General features: G+C 42.6%; 1 protein-coding gene across 3 annotated transcripts in view; it reads right to left on the reverse strand.

The window, feature by feature from the left end:
* LOC105486711 (WASH complex subunit 2A) overlaps positions 1 to 23,563 on the reverse strand; it is a 65,676-nt gene that overhangs the window by 27,527 nt on the left and 14,586 nt on the right. For all 3 annotated transcript variants that reach the window (XM_071070021.1, XM_071070020.1, XM_071070019.1), the window contains exons 6-18: positions 20,785 to 20,878; positions 19,377 to 19,438; positions 18,076 to 18,123; positions 14,993 to 15,103; positions 14,366 to 14,453; positions 13,670 to 13,741; positions 12,515 to 12,633; positions 11,987 to 12,044; positions 10,706 to 10,765; positions 10,143 to 10,316; positions 8,224 to 8,351; positions 5,940 to 6,026; positions 1,847 to 1,948 (exon numbers count right to left, since the gene is read on the reverse strand). In XM_071070021.1, the coding sequence (XP_070926122.1) occupies positions 1,847 to 1,948; positions 5,940 to 6,026; positions 8,224 to 8,351; positions 10,143 to 10,316; positions 10,706 to 10,765; positions 11,987 to 12,044; positions 12,515 to 12,633; positions 13,670 to 13,741; positions 14,366 to 14,453; positions 14,993 to 15,103; positions 18,076 to 18,123; positions 19,377 to 19,438; positions 20,785 to 20,878 (1,203 nt within the window). The remainder of the gene's footprint in view (positions 1 to 1,846; positions 1,949 to 5,939; positions 6,027 to 8,223; positions 8,352 to 10,142; positions 10,317 to 10,705; positions 10,766 to 11,986; positions 12,045 to 12,514; positions 12,634 to 13,669; positions 13,742 to 14,365; positions 14,454 to 14,992; positions 15,104 to 18,075; positions 18,124 to 19,376; positions 19,439 to 20,784; positions 20,879 to 23,563) is intronic.

Here is a 23,563-nt window from a genome sequence, read left to right on the forward strand (position 1 = left end):
AAACTCACACTGTCCTCTCCACAAACGAGAAACCAGAACAATGGCTCAAAGGAGAGAACTAGGGGTCTGTCTCCACTCCTTTACAGGTAAGAAAGACATACACCTGGGATGGAGGGAAGGCATGCCTTGTGTTTCTCATTAGTTTCAAAGAGCTTATACAAAGTGAAGAAATAGTTTACTAAATAAAATTGCTGGTGTACTAGGTTTAAGGGCATTTGTAAATTCTTCTGTGGTCAAGCACTCCCCAAAAGTTGTATTTACTAAGGTGCTTTTATTCAGGTAAGGGGAACAAAAGCATCAGAGGGCCTGAGTCTGAGAATGGACAAACTCTTAACAGCAGGTGAACAGCCCTGGAATGTGAAGATGGATGAAGGGAGTGTCTTCCTGGATGAAGTCTCCTTTAAGGAGAGTGCGGTAATACAGGACAGGCCAGGAGAGTAATGAGCTGGTGTCCACCGGGGATACTAATGACAAAGCTCACATTCACTATGCACTTACTATGTGCCGGCACTCTGCAAGAGTGTCACACTAGTAGTTACAGCTGCCACAATGACCCTACTTACTGTTAAACCACGTGAGCTTAAGGAAGGTTAAGTTACTTGCTCCAGGTCCCTGGTTTGCCAGTAGTGGAGCTGGGATATGAACCCAGGGGTCTGATGGCAAAGCCTATGAGCTCATCACTGCCCAGTACTGCATCAGAGTTAAGGTTTGGGTTGTCTTCTCTCTTATTTCTCTTCCCCAATGTGCTCTCTCCATCCAGGATGGGAAAGAAAGGCCATGGTCAGGACATGGCTGCCATCTCCTTTGTATCTCCACTTGATCCAAGACATTCTTGTAGGTCACTGGGTATAACATTGATCCATCCTCTAGACTAAAGTACAGCTGACCCTGAATGACACAGGTTTGAGCTGCACACGTCCACTTCTACACAAATGTTTTATCAGTAATATGTTGAAATTTTTTTTGGACATTTGCAATAATTTGAAAAATCTTGCAGACAAACCATGCAGCCCAGAAATATCAAAAGAAAAAAAAAAATAAGGAAATGCTAGATATGTCAGGAATACAAAAATATATAAATAGATAGTATATTATTTATATGTTAATCAACTGTTTATGATACCCGTGAGGCTTCTGGTTAACAGTAAGCTATTAGTAGATAAGTTTTTGGGAAGTAAGAAATTATATATGGATTTTCCACTGCAATATGGAAGTCAAAACAACCTCCACACTGTTAAAGGGTCAACTGTATTTCTCCAAGGCAGATTTAAAAAAATAAAACTTGTAGATTTCACTCCATAAGAACTATGTCAAGAGGCCGGGCACGATGGCTCATACCTATAATCCTAGCCCTTAGGGAGGCCGAGGCAGGGGGATCACCTGAGATCAGGAGTTCAACACTAGCCTGGTCAACATGGTGAAACCCTGTCTTACTAACAATACAAAAATTAGCTGGGTGTGGTGGTGCGCGCCTGTAGTCCCAGTTACTCAGGAGGCTGAGGTAGGAGAATCACTTGAATCCAGCTGCAGTGAACCGAGATTGCACCACTGCACTACAGCCTGGGTGACAGAGAAAGACTCCATCTCAAAAAAAAAAAAAAAAAAAGAAAGAAAAAAAGAAAAAGAACTGCGTCAAGAATCTAATGTCTTCTCCATTGCACAGCTAGGAAAATATAAGGAAGAAGTCACTGAAATAAAAACAGAAATATTTTTATTATATAGACTTCAGGTAGCCTGACCGCTTCTCTACCACCTTTTGCTAGTATATGAGCCTCTGGGTAGAAAGTTAATCAACAACCGTTTTCTCCTAATCTAAATTATCTAGTGTTGCAATAACAATGTTTACCTCTTCGTCTTCATCATCGAACAGGGAAACCGACGTGGGGAGCTTGCTAGGGAGCTGAGACGCACCTTTTAACTTACTCGCACTTTGAGAAGAAAACAAATCCTGTTGGATTGAAATTAAAGTTGCTGTTAACAGGAATATCAGTTTTAAAAATATCAGGTGAGTATAAAACACAAGTGACTCAGACATGACGGCTGCCATGTATCTAGGCTTCTTTCCTTAGAGGGAAGGTGGCTCAGACAGAGTCCTGAAAGGGATAGGCCTCAGGGTCTGTGCAGGGTGTGGGCAATGGTGGTAAGGAGGAGGAAAGCCACAGGATCTGATGGCCTTGCAGAGCAAAGAGGCTTCTGTATTCCCACCCGAGTGACAGAAGGCAGGAAGAAGTTTTCAAATCAATTTCCTACACCATGCTAAAAAAATAAATAAATAAGAATGGCTTCCCATTGCAGTCTAAAGAATCAGAGATTAGACAGGGTCAACAAAGAAACAGGGGCTAGATTCCCCGATTAATGGAGCTACAACTATTTTATTTAGTAACACCCTTCTCTCCTAAGATTATGACTTATTTCTTTTTCTTTTTTTTTTTTTTTGAGATGGAGTCTCGCTCAGTCACCCAGGCTGGGGTGCAATGGCGTGATATCGGCTCACTGCAAGCTCCGCCTCCCGGGTTCACGCCATTCTCCTGCCTCAGCCTCCTGAGTAGCTGCGACTACAGGCACCTGCCACCACGCCCAGCTAATTTTTTTGTATTTTTAGTAGAGAACAGGTTTCACCGTGTTAGCCAGGATGGTCTAGATCTCCCGACCTTGTGAACCACCCACCTCGGCCTCCCAAAGTGCTGGGATTACAGGCGTGAGTGACCACGCCCGGCCGACTTATTCTTTTAAATAAATACAAACTAAATTTATATTTTTAAATGTTTGGTAGTCTACTTAGCTTAACTACAGGTATATGATGTTGCAAACCAGGATAAGACCTGCTAGATTCTAAAGAAACTTTCAGCCTGGCACTGTGGCTCATGCCTATAATCCCAGCATTTTGGGAGGCTGGGGCAGGTGGATCACCTCAGGTCAGGAGTTCGAGACCAGCCTGGGTAACATGACGAAATCCCATCTATACCAAAAATACAAAATTAGCCAGGTGAGGTGGTGGGTGCCTGTAATCTCAGCTACTCGGGAGGCTGAGGCAGGATAATTGTTTGAACCTGGAAGATGGAGGTTGCAGTGAGCCGAGATCGCACCACTGCACTCCAGCCTGGGCAAAAAGAGTAAAATTTCATCTCAAAAAAAGTAAAAAATATAAAAATAAAGAAATGGTCAAAATGCTATAAAACATCAGCTTATCCGGCAAAGAAAGACCTGCAAATTGAGCTACATGAAGTAGAAACATAAAATGGGACATCTATTCCCCTGGGAAGAGAAACTTCAATACACAAGAGCCAAACAATTAAATAGGCCAAGAACATATTTTCTAAGACCTATTTGGACAGTTTTTTTAAAAAAAATTATGCAGTCGATGTCTACTCCTCAAATATAGACCTAATGAGTTCACTAAGTGAGATCTCCTCCATACAGTGGTTTTCCCTTATGCTCTCTGGAGTCCCATGGGTTTACTTAGATTGAAGAGGTCACAAGGGGAATTCCAGGCATCCCGTGCCCCTCCTGCATGTTCCACAATGGCAAGAGAAAGGGTTCTGCTGCTCTAAGAAAATGAAAGTAAACCAAAGCAAACAACAAAAACAAATGTCAACATCACAGTTTTGGACCCTTAACTAATACCTTTCTTGGTACTGCAAAAAAACACACTTCCATTACCTCAAATATGTTCCCCCAGAATGACTTCACAGGGAAAGCGTCAGCCTCACACTTGAGATACAGAGAAAGGAATCGGGACTCATTCCTTCGGGTCCAAAGCTTTAACTCTTAGACTGCCTTAGTTTTACTTCTTGCCTCAGAATCCCAACAATATCCAATAAAAACATTCACTCTACGATGACACACAAGGGGCAAAGCCTTTGGGAGGGTTTTCACACAAGTCTGAGAGTTCATTTACACTCCCACCATCAAGAAGGGGAGCCTACGGCCCCTCCCCATGAACCTGGATGGGCCATTGTGACCATCTTGATCAACAAATAAAGCAAAAGGAACACCATTGACTTCCAAGGCTGGAACACAGAAGGCGACATGGCCTCCATTTGGCTCTCTCTGACGAATCTCCCCTACAGCCCTGAGCCAGCATGGATGAGGCCCGGCTTCCCTGACTACATGCTGATAGCCACAAAGAGCTAATGAGAGATGTCCCAGGGGCCCCAGTGCCCAGGTACCAGACATAGGAGTGAGCTGATCCTCAGCCCAGCCACCTTCAGACACAAGAGACCCTCAGTGACAATGGCCTAGTTAAGCCCAGTCAACCTCTCGAATTGTGAGACAACAAAACCACTGGTGTTGTAAACCACTAAGTTTTGGAGTTAAGTTGTTTCACAGCAACAAATAACCAGAACACTTCGTAAGTCACTGCAATTGCTCACATATGGTTTTCTTGTCTAGTCGACAATTACTGGATGGCTTATCACATGCCAAGCACTGGTATTAAGGACAGGCTGTTAAGGATACAAACAGGAAATAAAAAGTCCTGCCCTCATAGCACTTACTTTAGTGGGAAGCACAGACAATGAATAAGTAAATATACATTGTCCCTGGCAACACGTGCTGTGGTAAACAGTAAAATAGGAAAGGGGACCAGGAGTACAGGGTGGTAAGTGCTAGCAGGCTTCCAGTTGTGTGTACTTCGTCAGGGAGGCCTCACAGAGAAAGAGTGAGGAAGCAAGCTGGATTCTGGGAACAGCCTTCCTCAGAGTGGCAGGGGCAGGTGCAAAGACCCCGAGGTGCAGGTGTGGGTGATACACGGGATCCATGAGCATAAGATGGTGGAGGCCCCATCATGCTGTTTCTCAGGGCTCAGGGTTGTGACTTAACTGGACTCTGGTTAATTCCCATGCTTTGTACACTAGCCTTCAGTGAAACAACAGCCTCAAAGGTATTCTTTACATCAAGGACAATCACTCTACTTCCAAAGGGTTCCACGTTCATCCTTGCTGTGAGTGCAAAGTCCAACCGTGAGAGCCTAACCTAGAGCCCACAATTTCTTGAAATACGTGTTTCTGCCATGTCCACATATTTTTCTGTAAAAGGGGCTTATTACTTCCCATTACATTCTCATACAGGTCTCTGATCTCCTACAAGGCTAACTTAAAATTAGATCTAAGATGACCTAGGCCTGAGAGACTCAGGAAATGCAGTGAAATTCTAAGAGGTGGTTCTAAGGTGCCTGGAGGGACTGAAGCAACCTGTGAACCAGGTCCCACAGTCTGTTAGCGGTCTCAGTCTCGACAAGACAGATGGCTATGCCAGAATCCTTCCGCTACAGCACTAAGCCATGGTCCAGTTAGTGAGAATGTGAATAAAGGAAGGAGCACGGTGACCTCCACTCTGGTGCAAGCTCCTCATCACATCATGAGCCCATTCATAGTCTAAAAGCTGAGCATCCTAAAGAGAGAGTATTTTCATCACAGGAAATGTAAATACAGTCCAACCCAAAAGTGAAAAGTATTGTAAACATATTGCTTTCTAAAGACCTTAAGCTCTCAAGAGATTATTTTTTTTCATTTATTTATTTTGAGACGAAGTCTCGCTCTGTCGCCTAGGCTAGAGTGCAATGGTGTGATGTCGGTTTATTGCAATTTCTGCCTCCCGGGTTCAAGTGAATCTCCTATCTCAGCCTCCTGAGCAACTGGGATTACAGGCTCGCACCACCATGTCTGGCTAATTTTTGTATTTTTAACAGAGACAGGGTTTCATCACGTTGGCCAACCTGGTGTTAAATTCCTAACCTCAGGTGTCCGCCTGCCTTGGCCTCCCAAAGTGCTAGGATTACAGGCATGAACCACAGCTCCTGGCCTCTAGAGACAATTTTTAAAGAACTGGAGTACTTAACAAAAAGTCTTACAACTCCACTGAGAAAAACCTGATTCAGAAATAGTTTCTATGTCATATTCATAGACCACTACCAACAACTAAGGAAAAGAATACCATACCTCAGAGTCCTCCTCATCTGAAAATAAGCTTTTTTGAGTCTTTGTTTCTGACGAGGGCTTGAGATTTTTGCTGGAAGGTAAGGTAACCTTTGTTGGGGGGGAGAAAAAGAAAAAGAAAAATTAAGCATTAACAAATAAGATACCCAGAAAAGAGGGTTTACTCAATCAACCATTTAGAAAATGCAAGGAGTCTCTGCTATGATAGGCACCAAGCCGAGGGCTCTGTTAAGAGAACAGTAAGACAAACAGAGGACACATCTGGTATATCGGGGGGCAGGACACACTGCCCGGGTAATGGGTGCACGGATGGGACATATGCAGTGAGAGACGGCATGGAAAGGCAGGCTGCCTGATGGGCCTGCCAGGTTCTGAATGCTGGGCCTTAGGTGGTGGGCAGGAGAAAGTCAGGGTTTCGCAGCCAGGACATGACATGATAAGACAAACTGTAGAAAGAGGAGGGATCAGCTGTGTGGGACAGCAGTGAAATATCAAGCAGTCAGAAGGGCTTAAAGACTGCTGGGGACACAAGCACTGGCCAAACTCAGGTCAATCTGAGCATCAAAAGAATGATGGTCCAGCCAACATGGTCAAACCCAGTCTCTACAAAAAATACAAAAATTAGCCGGGCATGGTGGCGTGTGCATGCAGGCCGAGCTACTTGGTAGGCTGAGGCTGGAGAGAATCACTTGAATCTAGGAGGCTGAGGTTGCAGTGAGCTGTGATTGCACCACTGCACTCTAGCCTGGACAACAGAGCAAGAGCCTGTCTCAAAAAAGAAAAAAAAAAGGAAGAAGAAGAAGAATGATAGTAATGGATTATCATTTACATTGAAGAATGAATCCATGATCCCAAAGAAATACTAAAAGTCGGGGAAGGAGAGGAAGAGGAAACTCTTTATTCAGAAGAATGTCAACCCATAAGAAATATAGAATTAAAAAAGCGGTGGTTTATGCTCCCTAACAGGTTAACCGATTCAGGAAAAGATCATCAATGGATTTTTAAAGCACTGAGTGAAAGGCTGGGAGATAACAGATATTCACACTGTGTTCAACTATCACTTTAGAGATCAACTTATCAATGGCAAAAGAGAACAGGATCCTTTCCAGTGAAGCAGTGTGGTGGGCACCCTAACAACCAAGTGACAAACATGTCTGAATGAAGCAGACAGTGGACCTGATGTGTCCTGGGAGATGATCCAATGGGAAGTGCGCAACCCTGTCTGCTTGTACTCTTGCCAAAACTGCTAACCCTGAATCTACTCAGAGGAAAATAATCAAGCAAATTCACAAGACACATTCTACAAGACAAGTGGCTGGACATTAAAAAAAAAAAAAAAAAAAAGATGTGGGAGGTGTTGCTCTAGATTAAGGAGACCAAAGAGACAGGACAACCAAACGCAATGCAGACACACTGCCTGAATCCTGGGTTTCTTTAAAAAAAAAAAAAAAAAAAAAAAAAAAAATCAAAACACACCAAAGAAGTATAAAGCAGGAGTCCCCAACCCTGGGCTGCAGACCAGTCCATGGCCTGTTAGGAGCCGGGCCACACAGTAGGAGGTGAGGTGAGCAGCAAGCATTACTGCCTAAGCTCCTCCCCCTGTCAGATCAGCAGCAGCATCAGATTCTCACAGGAGGGCAAACCCTATTGGGAACCCTGCCTGCGAGGGATCTAGGTTGCAAGTTGCACTCTCCTTACGTCCCTAATGCCAAAAAGGTTGGGGACTGCTGCTATAAACGGCATTTTGGGAACAAGAGAGGAAATTACAATATAAACTATAGGCGAGATAATTTTAAATCTGTATTCTATTTGTTGGGGTGATTTTACAAAGACATTTTGGGGCAAACTGGAGCAATTCTAATACAGACTAGATATTAGATTCTACTATAGAATTACTGTTAATCTCACAGCTGTTGATCATGGCACTGTGGTTATATGGAAGTCTTTTCAAGAGAGGCTTAATGAAATATTTAGGGGTAGAATGTCACAATGACTACACACAAACAGTTCCATGCAGCAAACAGTTCAAACAACTTGCATGCAAATAGTTCAGGAAAAAAATAGATATGTAACAAGGTTTACATCCGGAAAATATTTGCCAAAACCCTAAGAACTGATCAGTTTGGGTGGTAGTTATTTGGGTGTTCACTGCAATATTCTTTCCACTTTCTGTTTGAAGTTCTTCAATATGAACGTGAAAGGGAACAATACTTCCCTTTGGGTTCCGGATGAATTATTAAAACGCCACAGATCAATGCTCCTGCGTTAACTCTTCCCTCCCGCTCACCTTTTTTCCTGCTCTTGCTTTATTTTCATCTGTCTGACTCACAGTGGCTTCTGGCAATGCTTGGGCTTTTTCTTTGAACAGATCTCCTTCTTCGTCACCAAAGATATTGGCAGTGGATTGGACTTTGCCTTTAAAAATACCAAGGCATAAAATTACACTAATATCAAACATCCTATCATAAAATTCATAGATTAAAAAATTCTTCTCTCCCGAAGAATAAATATAAAAAGTTATGTTGTTTCTTGATTAGTTATACAGAAATAGTAAGTGAAACTATACTCTTCCCTTGGAATTTTTCAAAGAGCATAGTAACAGCTCAGTTGAAAAACAGAACAGATAGTTTAACCACGTGGGTGACATGCTTATCCAAGCAGACATGACCTGTGCTTAGAGTAGCTTGGACTGGCTTACATGGTGAAGAGAGACCTAGAGGAAGAAAGATCATTTAAGAGGGCCACCAAGTTACTCATCTAAGGAATCTGAGAAATGAGGGCTTGGCTCCTGCTTTAAAAAAATCAAACTGTACAAAAGCAGATAAAAGCAAATACTGAAATCCCCTCATAATCCCACCGGTCTACTTAAACAAGATGGACTTTGGGAACAGCTCAGCATACATGCTTCTAATTCCCCCAAAGAATGTACTAATGAATTAACTTTAGTTATTTATGTGTTTTCCATTTAATGTACCTATAAAATCTTCCCAAGTCAACAAGCGTAGACCCTTTCAACAGTTGTACTATATTCCACTGAATAGAAGGGCCATAGCTTACCCTACTGATGACTATTTTCACCACCATAAGCACCGCTGTACCAAATGGGGCATGTGTTGCTGAAATGAGGTCACTGACTCATGAATGTCCGAAGAGAATAGCAGTTGTCAAAGAAAGCAGCACCAATTTACTAGTGATTCTAAATCAGTTCTCAAAGATATCCACTAAGTGAGAGCCCTGGGGAGCTACAAAAAGCACTACTAACTTCACTCACTGTCAACTTCACTGAGACCTGCGTGCATTCTGTATCCATTTGTACTCTTTCTAGATTAACTAGGCTATCGTTTTCCCTCACACTTCGGCTTCCATCCTTACTTTCTACATCTAACGTTTGAAAAGGAGAGTGAGTCCAGACAGTCTGCTTCTAAATATATTCAGTTCCATCTATTCCTATGCCATCCTTTTTTATTTTTTCAACTTGCTGAAATTCATGTGCACCGCAGGGAGCTACCTTTCTTTCCCAGAAAAGCAGTCAACGAATCTGTCTTGCTATTCCAAGTGTGATCTACAGACCATGAAGCTTGCTGGAAATGTAAATTCTCAGGCCCCACCCTGGACCTACTGAATCAGAATCTTCATTTTGACAAAAGCCTCTGGGAGATTCATCTGCACATTTAAAAACAAATGATTTACAGGAATGACTTCAGGAACACAAGACTTACATTTAAGAGGAAAAGGAAGGAGAAGGCCAAAGTGGCCAAGGGGATGAAAACCCCATCATCTGAGGAAAGACCAAGGCCACCCGAGCGTTTTGGCAGAGAGAAGAGAAGCTGGGAACTAAACGGCCAGCATGCAACATGTAGCTCATGTAATTAACTAAGGTCGGCTGGAAGAAAGTATGATTAAAACTTTACAATACAAAAGGTCAGAACTGGAAATTGCAAGCAAAAATTATAGGGAAAAGGATTTCCACTCTCTATAAGGAAAATAATCATAGTAATCAGCTTACAGAGCAGAAAAGATTGGTTTACAAAACAGACCTCCCAGGCACCACACCTATGTAAGTACAGACACAACAGCTCAATGACAGGAATGCTGGAGAAGGGATTCTGGTACTATAAGAGATACAAAACTAGGGGAGCTTAAGTCCTTTTTAGGCAACATTCTTTTTCTGGCTGAAGTCCCAGAAACAGAGGCGGGAGCAGGTACCTGTTTTGGAAGGTTTGCTGCGGGGTGCCGAGAAAAAGTCGTCGTCATCATCATCATCATCAAAGAGGCCAGTGGGAGGGGGAACGTAGGCGCTTTTCCTTGGAGTGGGCTGCTCAGGCTTCTCGGGCTCCTTCAGTGATGGAACGGAGGCAGCACCAAACACATCCGTGTCTCCTGTGGGCGGAGGGACAAGACAGCCACAGCTGTGAGCCAGTGTGCGCCTGCTGGATTTACAGAAAATAATTATCACCCACCAAGAACTTCTCATTTCAGTTAATCCACAAAGTGCGTTAACGGGGCCAGATAGCCTCTATCCATTACTGCTACAGAACATCTCACCATGGAGAATCACCAGGTCATTCATACACAAAAAAGTCCAAGGCCACTGAGCACTAGGAGAATAAGAGCTAACATCAGTAAATGAGCTCTTTCTATAAGCTGCTCAAAGCCCTTTGAAGCTCCCAGGTGCTTTCTCGTCCCCAGCCAGGCTTTAGAAGATAATTTTGAAAATGAAAAAACAGTATTTGTACAGTTTTTAGAAAACAAACCTTAGGTTATGTTACCTAAAAATACAGAAACGGCTCCTGCTGGGATTTTCTTTCCAGGTTTGGATGAGGAAGACTCTAGAATGAGAAAGCAAGTGATAACCATTTCACAAGGGAAATAACTTTTCTTGCTATTTTCTTCCTGAAACGTGTGCAGTGTAACACACAGCTACTACCAGACCTTTTGAAACTAATTTTTCCTGAACAAGCCATTTTAAAATTCTTTAGTATTTTCCTCTCTACCGATGTCAGGACATTTTTCTTGGGATTAACAAAATCTGAGCTGTGACTCCAAAGGAAGAGCATGCTGACTGTGATCAAGTCACAGCAGTGGGTCAGCAGGGGGACACCAAGGGAGGTGGTGAACACAGCTGGCAGAGGCAGGGACAGAACGACCAGGGCTCCCCCAAAGAGTTCCATCTCTACCCATTCCAGTTGGATGAGAATGAACAAGTAAAAAAGAACCGCAAAAAGGTGAGTCGTCAGTAAAAAAATATAGACAGTAAGAGCAAAGGGGGGAACCAAGCAAGTCACTGATGCCAAAACGCGGACAGCAGAAAGCAGAGCAGAGCCAGGCTAGCAGCCCACACAGCAAGCACAAGGAGTGGCCTCCAAGGCCCAGCTCTGATGTGGGTGCTGGGAAGACTCGGCACTTAGAATCACTAATTCCCAAGTCCGGAGAACTACCACAAACCTATTGAGTAACATTTGTATGTTAAAAAATATATTTGTATTTGTGTTTTTAAAAAACTGCACAAATGGGACAGGTGCAGTGGCTCATGCCTGTATCCCCAGCATTTTGCGAGGCCGAGGTGGGTGATAACTTAAGGACAGGAGTTTAAGACCCGCCTGTCCAACTGTCCAACATGGTGAAACCCTGTCTCTACTAAAAATACCAAAAAAAAAAAAAAAAAAAAACTGCACAGAAGATTTTAATGCACACTGCGTTGGGGAATTACTGGTCTCCAACTTTTATAGAGAATGTTAAAAATGTTTCTTGAAATTAAACTTCATTCAATGAAAACCATCCTCAACACTGCTCTAGGGTACTTTTCTTGTCTGACTTTTTATGAGTTCTCTCCTAACAAACAGGCAGGACTGTGATACAGGTTTACAGATGGTACTCTGTTTTTTCCAAGACATCAATTAGTGAAGATGAATTACTTTCAATTGGACCAAGGTAAAAACAACAGCTTCCTGCTTAACACAGAAACGAGGCTTGGGAACAACCCTGGGGTTCCATCTCTTAGTGAGAAGGAACTCTGCACACCGAGACGCAGCTGACCAGCCCCAGCTTACCCTCCTTAACAGAGCCTCCAGCTGGCCGATCCTGGGGGGCTTCCATGAAGAGGTCACTCTGGTGGTAATAAGGTATATGACAAAGAATTAAAAAAACCAGGAGAAAGCATAGCTGCATTTGAGGATTTCTAAGGAAAAGTAACCCACAAGATTTAAAGCTACATATTTACTACTCTGTCAGAAAATCAGTTGCAAAGTGATAACTACGGTAAAATCAGATCCTAAAATAATTTAGGCCTGTCCAGGAATTAAAAACAAACACGGAAGACAACAGATAAGGCAAGAAACAATCACCTAGTAAATTATTCACATTAACACGTACACATCTTCTCCTCACCTAACAAAGGATAGAAGGATATGGTATTTTTCACTCAGTGATTCTTAATTCAAAATGTCCCAAAATATGAAACCAGAAGCAACTTCCAACTGAGCTGTTTTTCCCCCAGTAAACAAACAAAGCCTATTTCTTCCCTGCGGACCCCCGACACAGCTAGCTGCAGGGAGTGTTGCTGGGTACCATGGACTCACCTCCTCGTCCTCATCATCAAAGAGCCCCTTGCCCCCACTGAACAGGCCGCCTCGAGAGCCAAATGGCGAGAAGTCCTCGTCGGTCAGCTTGGGGGGTGCGAATAAGTTATCCTCTTCATCTAGCAAACAGAAAGCAGTGTTTTGCAGAGAGCATTAAAGATGGGTCTAGAACTCAAATTCCCAGGTTGGCATCTGCAACGTCTCCAAACTAGCATGGAGTTTATCTGACCCTATTTAACAAAGCGTGAGGCAGTCTGATGAATTTCACACTAAACCCCTGGCACAGTCCACTGACACACTCAAAAGGTTCTCTGGGCCTCCACTCTCAAGTCTGTCAATGTCTGCAGCAGACAGCATTCATTCTCTAGGTCAGCACCCTGGATCTAGATTTACCCTGAAGCAAGCATTCAGGTCAGATGTCACATTCAAGACCCATTTCCCCACAAATCTGGGGGAAGGAAGGGCAGACTAAACAAAGGGATCTGCAGACTGACACAGGGACAAGTGAAATGTAATGGACATGGCTGTTCAATAGGAAAAGGCCTGGTGTACCCTTTATTGAAAACAAAAGCTAGAGATCCCTAAGTTTCTATACTTCTAAAGAATTCTAGAAAGACAAGAAATGATTGCTGTAAAATCTAATAAATCAAATCTCTACAGGAATTTTTACCCCACACCCACATCTCCTCCCAGCACTCCAAAACATGCCTTCCGAGGCTTTTGTTTGTTTTTGAGACCGAGTCTCGCACTGTCACCCAGGCTGGAATGCAGTGGCGTGATCAAGGCTCACTGCAACCTCTGCCTCCGAGGTTCAAGCGATTCTCCTGCCTCAGACTCCCAAGTAGCTGGGACTACAGGCACCTGCCACCATGCCAAGCTAATTTTTTGTATTTTTAGTAGAAACGGGGTTTCACTATGTTGGTCAGGCTGGTCTTAAACTCCTGACCTCGTGATCCGGCCGCCTCGGCCTCTCAAAGCACTGGGATTACAGGCGTGAGCCACTGCGCCCAGCCCAGGGGCTTTAGCAAAGTAAATGGAGACAGACCCACTTGTCAGAGGGAAAACAGCATGTAAAGCAGTACTTTATGATTTATGTAAGCAACAATCTTGAGTCAAAGGGCTCCTAAAATAACAAAATTGAGGGAAAAGGCCCACCGTCTGAAGGAGTTCTTCTTTCCTTCTTCTCTTTGAGTGTCTTCCGAGGTTTTGCTTCTCCTGAGGATGAGGCTTGAAGAATAGTTCACAGTTTTAATAGTACTAAGTCCTCCCTCAGTATACACATCCTGGTTCTTTCCACATCTGTCATCCTCATAACTCACAGCTAAGAGCAAGACATCTGCCTTTCATCTCAGCTCCACTAGAGCACTGAACCCCCTGCCCTGCCCACAGTGGGCACTCAAGAGTCTCTCTGTACGGCAGAAGGCTTCTGCTTTCATACCAGGCTCATGTGCATAACCGGATTGTATTTGTTGAAGGCATTACTATGTTATCTTTCTACTCTGTTATATAACTAGAATATGCTAGGTAGCACGTTCTTATTTGTTCAAAATATAGGAGTAAATATTCAGACAGGAATTCTTAAGTTGTTACCCATGGTTCTCTGGTTTCCATTAATCCCCTGAAATTATATGTAAAGTGTTATCTACATGTGTACATGTACGTTTTTCTTGTGGGTCCACAGTGTTTAGTTATCAAAAGGAGTCCATTAACCAAAAAAGGAATAAGCGCTACAATTTAAGCCTCTTCTGCCATAGTGATTACTAATAAAAAGGGAAATCCGCCTTTGATGAAGCCAGCAGAGGGCCCTGCACTACCCCTCCCCGACTCCCCGTCAGTGCGCCTGGGGCTCACTTGTAGGCTCCTCATCCACTCGGCCCACGGCATCCCCCTTGATGCGGGCAGCCAGCTCATCAGCAAACGATGTAGGTCTGCTTCTTTTCTACAGCAGGAGAAATCAAAAGAATTGCTTTTTTGTAACAAACTAGTACACTTCAAGTTTGGACATCTAACAACATTGTGTATACAAGAGCAAAGAAATTGAACTGAGGAGAAAACAGTTTAATTAAATGAATTTAAACATATATACCCTACACAGCTCACCCAAGGAACAGGACTCATAAAATGTTCCTTCAAAGGGAGATGCTCTTTATTTCCTTATTTTTTTAATACTTCACTTTAATACTTAAAAATCCAAATAAGAAAGTAAGAAAAAAGTGCAGGGGCAGAGAGACAGGACCACTACAGTCTTCAAACTCTGGAACCAGACATAATCTGAATGATCTGACTCATAAAACCATAATATCTGGACAAGAAAGTGGTACTTGTGAGGCAATTTGAGAAGGTTGCCATTATTTTCCAAAGTGGAAATGAAATGACAAATATGCAAAAATGAGAGAGGTACAAAGTAAGTGACAATAAAAGAAACAAGTCATTGGTTCTAAAACCCTGCCAAGGGATAGCAACTCCAGTCTTCCTTACAGGTCTAGTATTTTCTTCAATGTCCTCAATATCTTCCTCCTCCTTCTCGGAGTCAACGAAAAGGTCACAGCCATCATCATCCTCTTCCTCATCACTCATTTGTGTGGTGTGCTAAGAGTATAAAATACCAAATTAGAACTACTAGTTATTAAACTAAAGAGATACTGTCAGCCTTTAGGCTCCTCCTTCAAAAAGGTAACAGCTTTTAAAAATAATAATCATAATCATGATGCAGCAAGTCATGAAGCAAAAGATGTGCTGGAACAAATAATACACAAGATTTACTTCGAATCTAAATTTAAAAAAAATATATATATATATATATACACACACACACACATATATATACACACACACATTTTTGAGATGGAGTCTTGCTCTGTCACCCCGTCTGGAGTGCATCAGCGTGATCTCGACTCACTGCAACCTCTGCCTCCTAGGTTCAAGCCATTCTCCTGCCTCAGCCCTCTGAGTAGCTGGGCTTACAGGTGCCTGCCACCACGCCTGGCTAATTTTTGTATTTTTGTAGAGAGAGGGTTTCACCATGTTAGCCAGGCTGGTCTCAAACTCCTGACCTCAGGTGATCTGACCGCCTTGGCTTCCCAAAACACTGGGATTACAGGCATGAGCCACCGCGCACAGCCTTTTACTAGAGAAATATAAACAAAATCAGCATAGTCTTACCTTAGTAAGAATACTGAATAATAGTTAAAAGGTAAAAGCTGTAACAATTAGCAGAATAACAAATCCAGGATGATACCACGCCCCCTCTGCAAACACGACAGCATTTCTATGGAAACAGATGTATTTATGAAAGCAAAGAAACGGACTTGGAAAGATATGCTCCCAGAGCACGATCCCAGTTACCTCTGAAGAGTATGCAGCGAAGGAAAGGACTAGAAGGCTCAAACTTAGCCTTATCTGTTAAGTTCTAATTTTTCCAAAGGTACACACTACTATGCATAATTTAAAAATTTTTTTCTCAATGTCTGAATCAACGAACTGTGCCAGGCAAGTTACTAAAAGCACTTTATTATCTAATTTAATCCTTACAACTTTGAGGTTAGCTGCAGCACACAAAACCAACCTGTTGCATAAGCTAGTGCTTTTACTCACTATACTGTACTGTATTCGAAAAACTGTTTGTGGCTCGGCGTGGTGGCTCACGCCTGTAATCCCAACACTGTGGGAGGCTGAGGCAGGTGTATCACCTGAGGTCAGCAGTTCAACACCAGCCTGGCCAACATGGCGATACCCTGTCTCCACTAAAAATATAAAAACTAGCTGGGCATGGTGGCGCATGCCTATAATCCCAGCTACGCGGGAGGCTGAGGCACAAGAATCACCTGAACCCAGGAGGTGGAGGTTGTAGTGAGCCAAGATCGTGCCACTGCACTCCAACCTGGGTAACAGAGAGAGACTCCATCTCAAAAAAAAAAAAAAAAAAGAAAGAAAAGAAAAACTCTTTGTATTTACAGATCTTAATAGGAAATTCCACAGAAACAAATATCCTGTGAAGACTGATCATTAAAATTATAAAGATCAACATTTATGAATACAACCAGGAAAATACAGTACCAACCAGAAAGTGTAAAATCCATCATTTGATAGTTAAACATTTTTGTGAAAAAAATATTTCCCAGTTATGAAATTCAAATGCAAATTTTTAACTAAAAAATATTTAATCACCCCACTGATGAGATTGTAGGAGAATCAACATGCATAATACTTAATGGAGAATGTCCACCAGACATTAAGTTATTAACGTAAGTCTATACCACCTTATTCTGAAGAAACAGTTCACGGAAGCAAAGGATTTCTATATATAAAAATATTGGCTGGGCATGGTGGCTCATACCTGTAATCCCAGTACTCTGGGAGGGTGAGGTGGGCAGACTGCCTGAGCTCAAGACCAGCCTGGAAAACATGGGAAGACCCCGACTCCACTAAAAATACAAAAAATTAGCTGGGCATGGTGTCACACACCTGTAGTCCCAGCTACTCAGGGAGGCTGAGGGATGAGAATTGCTTAACCCTTTAGGCGGAGACTGCATTGAACTGAGATCACACCACTGCACTCCAGCCTAGGCAACAGAGCGAGACTCTGTCTCAAAAAAAAAAAAAAAAAAAAAAAAAAGAAAAAAGAAAAAGAAAATACTGAATACATTATCACATCAAAAGTACAACTCTAGAAATAAACTCTTTCCCTTACACATTTAGAGACCATGACAGTATCATATTCAGTATGTTTAAAAGTATAGAAATTTACAATGCAAACTGCAAAGGCTATTTTGCAGGTGTGGTGGCTCATGCCTGTAATCCCAGCACTTTGGGAGGCCAAGGTGGGTGGATTACCTGAGGTCAGAAGTTCAAGATCACTCTGGCCAACATGGTGAAACGCCATCTCTACTAAAAATACAAAAAAAATAGTCGAGCATGGTGGTGGGCACCTGTAATGCCAGCTACTTGGGAGGCTGAGGCAGAAGAATTGTTTGAACCCAGGAGGCGGAGTTTGCAGGGAGCTGAGATCATGCCACTGCACTCCAGCCCGGACAACAGGAGCAAAACTCCATCTCAAAAAATAAATAAATAAATAAATAAGGAAATATTTATAAAATGTTAACATAAAACAGCAGAAAATAAACGATGCACACTGTGACAAGAATATGCCCTTAGACAAATATTCAAAAATTAAGATAACTGTGCTAAGACAGTAGGATCAAAGTTTTCATCTTGTGAATATTCATTAATGTTACTGCTAGATTGTCTCCAATTTTAAAACAGAAGAGGGACTCATGCAAAGTAGTTCAGTTTGGGTAACTGAGTCTTTTTTTAGAGGCTGTTTTCTAATTTTGTTTTTTACTTCTTTGTTTTCTAAGAAAAATAAACTATAAAGCAAAATTGAAAAAAAAATATACAAAGGAGGTAGTTAGCCTAAATACATGAAATGCTTAAAGGAAAATAAATTGTATACATGAAAAAAATCCTTACTTTGTCATAAATCATTCCAAAGTAATTTTAGTATATATACTATGCTTCAATTAAAATGTAAAAACGAAGTCACTTGAGTACATGAGCCTTACCCGGTTTTGATCATTGTCACTATGATTGGCGAAATCTTCGTCTGACTCCTTTTGGGGGAAAAAAAGGCTTTGTTGTTAAACAGACTTTACCCAGAAGCACAGAAATGATTTCAGGTCTAAGTCTCTGGGGCGGGCTGATTCTATGTCAAGTGGAGAAAAAGCTCTGACACTCTGTCTCTTTGTACTGACTACTGGTCACTTTAAGGATCACGGTGCAGATAAGCTGGGTAGCTGGCAATACTGTGAAGGGTTGTTCCAGTTAACATGTAATTTTTGTGGTTCACTTAAATGCCTCTGACAATTTGTTCACATCACCTGCACTTTCAACTCTTGCCTTTGGATTTAAAGTAAGAGTTGCACATTTAACTAAATTACTGAAAGTCAGTTTGTGTTATTTTACATTTCGGACTATACTGTCTCTACTTCCTCTCATTAGGGTAACTACTTCATTGGCTCCAAGAAGGGAACATCAATATTTGCTAACAGCAGCTTGGTAAAGTGCTACATCGGTGGCTAAAAGCAAGGGATTCCGCTAATGAGCACTGCTTTTGTTATACGAAGGTACTTAAGAAAAGCTTATTTCCAGCTGTTAGGTTTTTCTTTGGAGGACTGGAAGAAGGGCAGGGGAGGGAGAGTGCAGAAAGCGGGACCAGTGGGAAGAGAAAAGCACACACACAACACTGTCTCCTTTCGGAAATCCCATACTCGAGGACTCTCCTGCAACATGGATGTGTCCCCTGCAATAACGAATATCCCATCTAAAGAACAACTACACATTCAACTGTAGTCAAGGCCCACAACCTCAAACTCTAGGCAAGGGAATGAGATTATGCTCTGTGGACATGAAGGCGCTAGAGGCAGCAGCAAAATAGAATGTAAGTGGTTGCTTTCAGTATATCCTACTCTAGGTTTTATGGTTTACAAAAATTCTAAATGTAGATTTTTTTTCCTTAGAATTATTTAAAGACAGAATATACTCTAAGACTATATCCTAGGAAGAGATTCCACCAAAACATCTAAGTTGCCCTTCTCAAAAATACATTAGGTGAAAGAGATATTTGGTGGTAAGGTAGGAGAGAGGATAATAGTGAAAGAGATTAAAGCAGCTTTCCTTATTATTGTACATAAGACAAAAAGGAAATCTAACCCTTGGGAAAAAATAATCAGAATGTGGCTTCTATCACTGTTAAAAGCTTTACAGAAGCAGATCACGAATTCACAGTTATGCTATTTACTCAGCCTGCTAGGCCCATCTTAAGTTTGCTGCCCACTGTGACCTGGTCATACCAAACAGCCCTTACCTCCTCTTCTTTCTCTTCCTCAGTGTCCACAATGCTGCCACGATCACTGCCCACAGAGCCTTCTGTTGAGAAGAGAGACAAGGGTCACCACACCAATATTCACAAGAAAATGTCCTTAGCTCAAAATCACAAACCACCATACAACAGCATCACAGAGATCTTGATAAAACCATCTATACCCACTTACTGGAATCGAAAGTGTCTTCATTATGGTGAGGGATTACATATTTATGTAGTCTTGAAGTATCTCCCTCCCAAAAAATTATTCATTACAAATAAAAAAAAGACTTGCTTGTACTCTTTAAAGGTGTCAAGGTCATAAAAAGCAAAGAAAGGCTGAGAAATGGCATCAGACTAAAACATAACTGGAGATTTGACAACTAAATGTGGTGGCTGGTCCTGGATTGAGTCCTGGACCAGAGAACAAAAGAGAGAGACTGAAAAGGGCGTCACTGGGACAAATGGCAAAATGTGAACATAGCAGCAGACTGGATGATACCCTTATGTCCAGGAAAATATCCTCGCTTTGTAATTCTACTGTGGTTACACAAGAGATGTCCTTGTTCTTAGAAAACACACACAGAGCATCACCTGAGGTCAGGAGTTCAAGACCAACCTGCCCAACATGGTAAAACCTCATCTCTACTAAAAATACAAAAATTAGCCAGGTGTGGTGGCGGGTGCCTGTAATCCCAGCTACTCAGGAGGCTGATGTAGGAGAATTGCTTGAACCCAGGAGGCGGAGGTTGCAGTGAGCCAAGATCACGCCATTGCACTCCAGCCTGGGTGACCAGAAGAAACTCCGGCTCAAAAAAAAAAAAAAAAAAAAGAAAAAGAAAAAGAGCCGGGTCCAGTGGCTCATGCCTATAATCCCAGCACTTTGGGAGGCCAAGGCAGGTGGATCATGCGGTCAGGAGTTCAAGACCAGCCTGGCCAATATGGTGAAACCCCGTCTCTACTAAAAATACAAAAATTGGCCAGGCGTGGTGGTGCACACCTGTGGTCCCAGCTACTCAGGAGGCTGAGGCAGAAAAATCGCTTAAACCTGGGAGGCCGAGGTTGCAGTGAGCTAAGATCGTACCACTGCACTCCAGCCTGGGCGACAAAGCAAGACTCCGTCTCAAAAAAAAAAAAAAAAAAAGAAAAGAAAAGAAAAAAAGAACACACAGAGAAACATTTAGAAGTAACACGGCATGAGCATGATGTCTCCCTAATAGGTTCAAGACAAAATATTATGTATATGTAAAGAACAATAAAACAAATGTGGTGAAATATTAACTGGTAAACCCAGGTGAAGGGTATATGAGAGTTCTTTGAACTATTCTTGAAACTTTAATGTAAAATTTGAAATTATTTTAAAATAAAAAATAAATGTAAAGGAACAAAAGTACTTGGTGAAGAAAAGTACCTTCACTGGACAGCTCTCCAAGACCTACATCTTCTTGTTCCATGAACGGCTTTGACCCGATGAGATATGGCAAAGGACGATCAATGTATAGATCCTGTACATCATGAAAGGAATAAACTATCAAATGTTTCAGCTGAAAACAAACTTACATGTGCCACCTGATACCCTGTTCCATCTGACTATCCTAAACAAGCTACATAACGAAGGTGAATAAGAAACACAGCAGGACTAAAAGTTAAAAAAAAAAATTACGTTTTTCACTGATTTTTTTAAAAAGTCAAATCCTAGCTAAAGATGCCAAGGAGGTAAGGCCGGCCACCATGGCTCACGCCTGTAATCCCAGCACTTCAGGAAGCTGAGGCGGGTGAATCACCTGAGGTCAGGAGTTTGAAACCAGCCTGGCCAACATGGCGAAACCCCGTCTCTACTAAAAACACAAAAAAATTAGCCACGCAAGTTGGCGGGCACCTGTCATCCCAGCTACTCGGGAGGCTGAGGCAGGAGAATCACTTGAACCCAGGAAACAGAGGTTGCAGTGAGCTGAGATAGCGCCACTGCACTCTAGCCTGGGCAACAAGAGCAAAACTCCATCTCAAAAAAAAAAAAAACATGCCGAAGTAAAGCTGAATCACACAGAATCTCCCTCCCCAAGGGCCTAATTAACAAAACTTAACAAAAATGGCAAAAGCCTACCAAAAGTTTATCAGCAGCAAGCAAACAGGGAAAAGGGTACAACCTCCTATTATAAGGTCCAAGAGGAGGACCAAGGAAAGAAACTGAACATTCTGGCGAGCCGTCCTCTAAAAAGATAGTACTAATGAGATTATATATATATATATATAAACATAAAGATAGATTAGGCCAGGCAATCTCATGCCTGCAATCCCAGCACTTTGGGAGGCTGAGGCAGGTGGATCACTTGAGGTCAGGAGTTTGAGACCAGCCTGGCCAACATGGTAAAACCCAGTATCTACCGAAAATACAAAAAATTAGCCAGGTGTGGTGGTGCACACCTGTAATCCCAGTTACTCAGGAGACTGAGACAGGAGAATCTCTTGAACCCAGGAGGTAGAGGTCGCAGTGAGTCAACATCACATCACTGCACTCCAGCCTGGGCAACAAGAGCGAAACTCTGTCTCAAAAAAAAAAAAAAAATTGTAACCCAAGAAACAGAAGAACAATACCCCCTAATGGTTCCACACTGTTGAATTTAGAAAAGTGAAGTTGGTAAAATAAGACCAGATGAGAAAACAGAGTGAGGTGCAGGAGACTGTGGCCCCAACAGCACATGCTGGAGATCTGCCCATGTCAGCCATCTTCTCCTGTCAGTCCCACACCAAACGCACGTTAAAAATTTAGGGTCGGTCGGATGCAGTGGCTCCCACCTGTAATCCCAGTACTTTGGGAGGCTGAGGTGGGTGGATCGCTTGAGGTCAGGAGTTCAAGACCAGCCTGGTCATCATGGTGAAACCTCATCTCTACTAAAAAATACAAAAATAAGCCAGGTGTCATGGCGCACGCCTGTAATCCCAGCTACTTGGAAGGCTGAGGCAGGAGAATTGCTTGAACCCAGGAGACAAGCTGCAGTGAGCCGAGATTGCACCACCGCACTCCAGCCTGGGCAACAAGAGTGAAACTGTCTCAAAAAAAAAAAAAAAAAAAGGGTCAAGGGTCAAGAAAGTGCTCCACTCTTGTACAGCCTCCTACCTCCACTGCTGAAGGAAGTGCTGTCCCCTGTGAGGCACTGCCCTTCGGCAATGATCTCTCTTCCTTGTCAAAGGACCCTGGGGCAGGGGAGAATAATTCTGATGCTTCACACAACAGAAAGATTGGGAAGGTTAATGTAAAGGTTCAATGACGTCACAGCAACCAATGGAGTATAAGGCAAAGACAGCGTGAATTTGGACTAATTCTCACTGACTCAGAAGACATCCCCAGATCCTCCTACAAAAGAAAAGTGTACCTCCACAACTTTCTCTGCCAGGGGAAAAAAAAGAGAGAAAGTGCTATCTGTCTTGGAAGTATCACATGTGGTCCAGGCAACACATTTCCCAGAGTCCACTGCTGAATTTTAAAGACATACAGTGAAAATCCAAGCAGCAAGTGTACCGGTCAGTGCCAAATGATCTGCTTCAATTTGGTGTGACTCAGCAAAGCTCAAACTGGATGAGAAATGTTCAGCTAAAGAATGACTAGAAGAGTTTTGTTCAGGCCAGGTGCGGTGGCTCATGTCTGTAATCCCAGCACTTTGGAAGGCCAAGGCAGGCGGATCACCTGAGGTCAGGAGTTCAAGACCAGCCTGGCCAACATGGTGAAACCCTGTCTATACTAAAACTACAAAAATTAGCTGGGTATGGTGGTGGGTGCCTGTAGTCCCAGTTACTAGGGAGGCTGGGGCAGGAGAATCGCTTGAACCCAGGAGGCGGAGGCTGCAGTGAGCTGAGATTGCACCACACACTCTAGCCTAGAGGACAGAGTGAAACTACGTCTCAAAAAAAAAAAAAAAAAAAAAAAGAGTTTGGTTCCGTGGCATGTTTTAATTCGGAAGGCCTTATGTGTCACAAGGCCTCTTCCTATAAATCACCGTGGTAACTTCGTGTTCACTACTGAGAGACTCTGTGTTGCCCCAATTATCTCTCTGAACAATGTGGGAGAAAGTCTTAGTCAAGCAACCAACACTCACTAGGCTATGAAGGAGCCTGGACATGAATGCTCACAGCAGCTTCATTTGTATTTAATAATTGCCCAAACCGGAAACAACCCAAATGCCTTTCAGCTC

Source organism: Macaca nemestrina, chromosome 9, assembly GCF_043159975.1.
Source record: "Macaca nemestrina isolate mMacNem1 chromosome 9, mMacNem.hap1, whole genome shotgun sequence".
Taxonomy (NCBI): domain Eukaryota; kingdom Metazoa; phylum Chordata; class Mammalia; order Primates; family Cercopithecidae; genus Macaca; species Macaca nemestrina.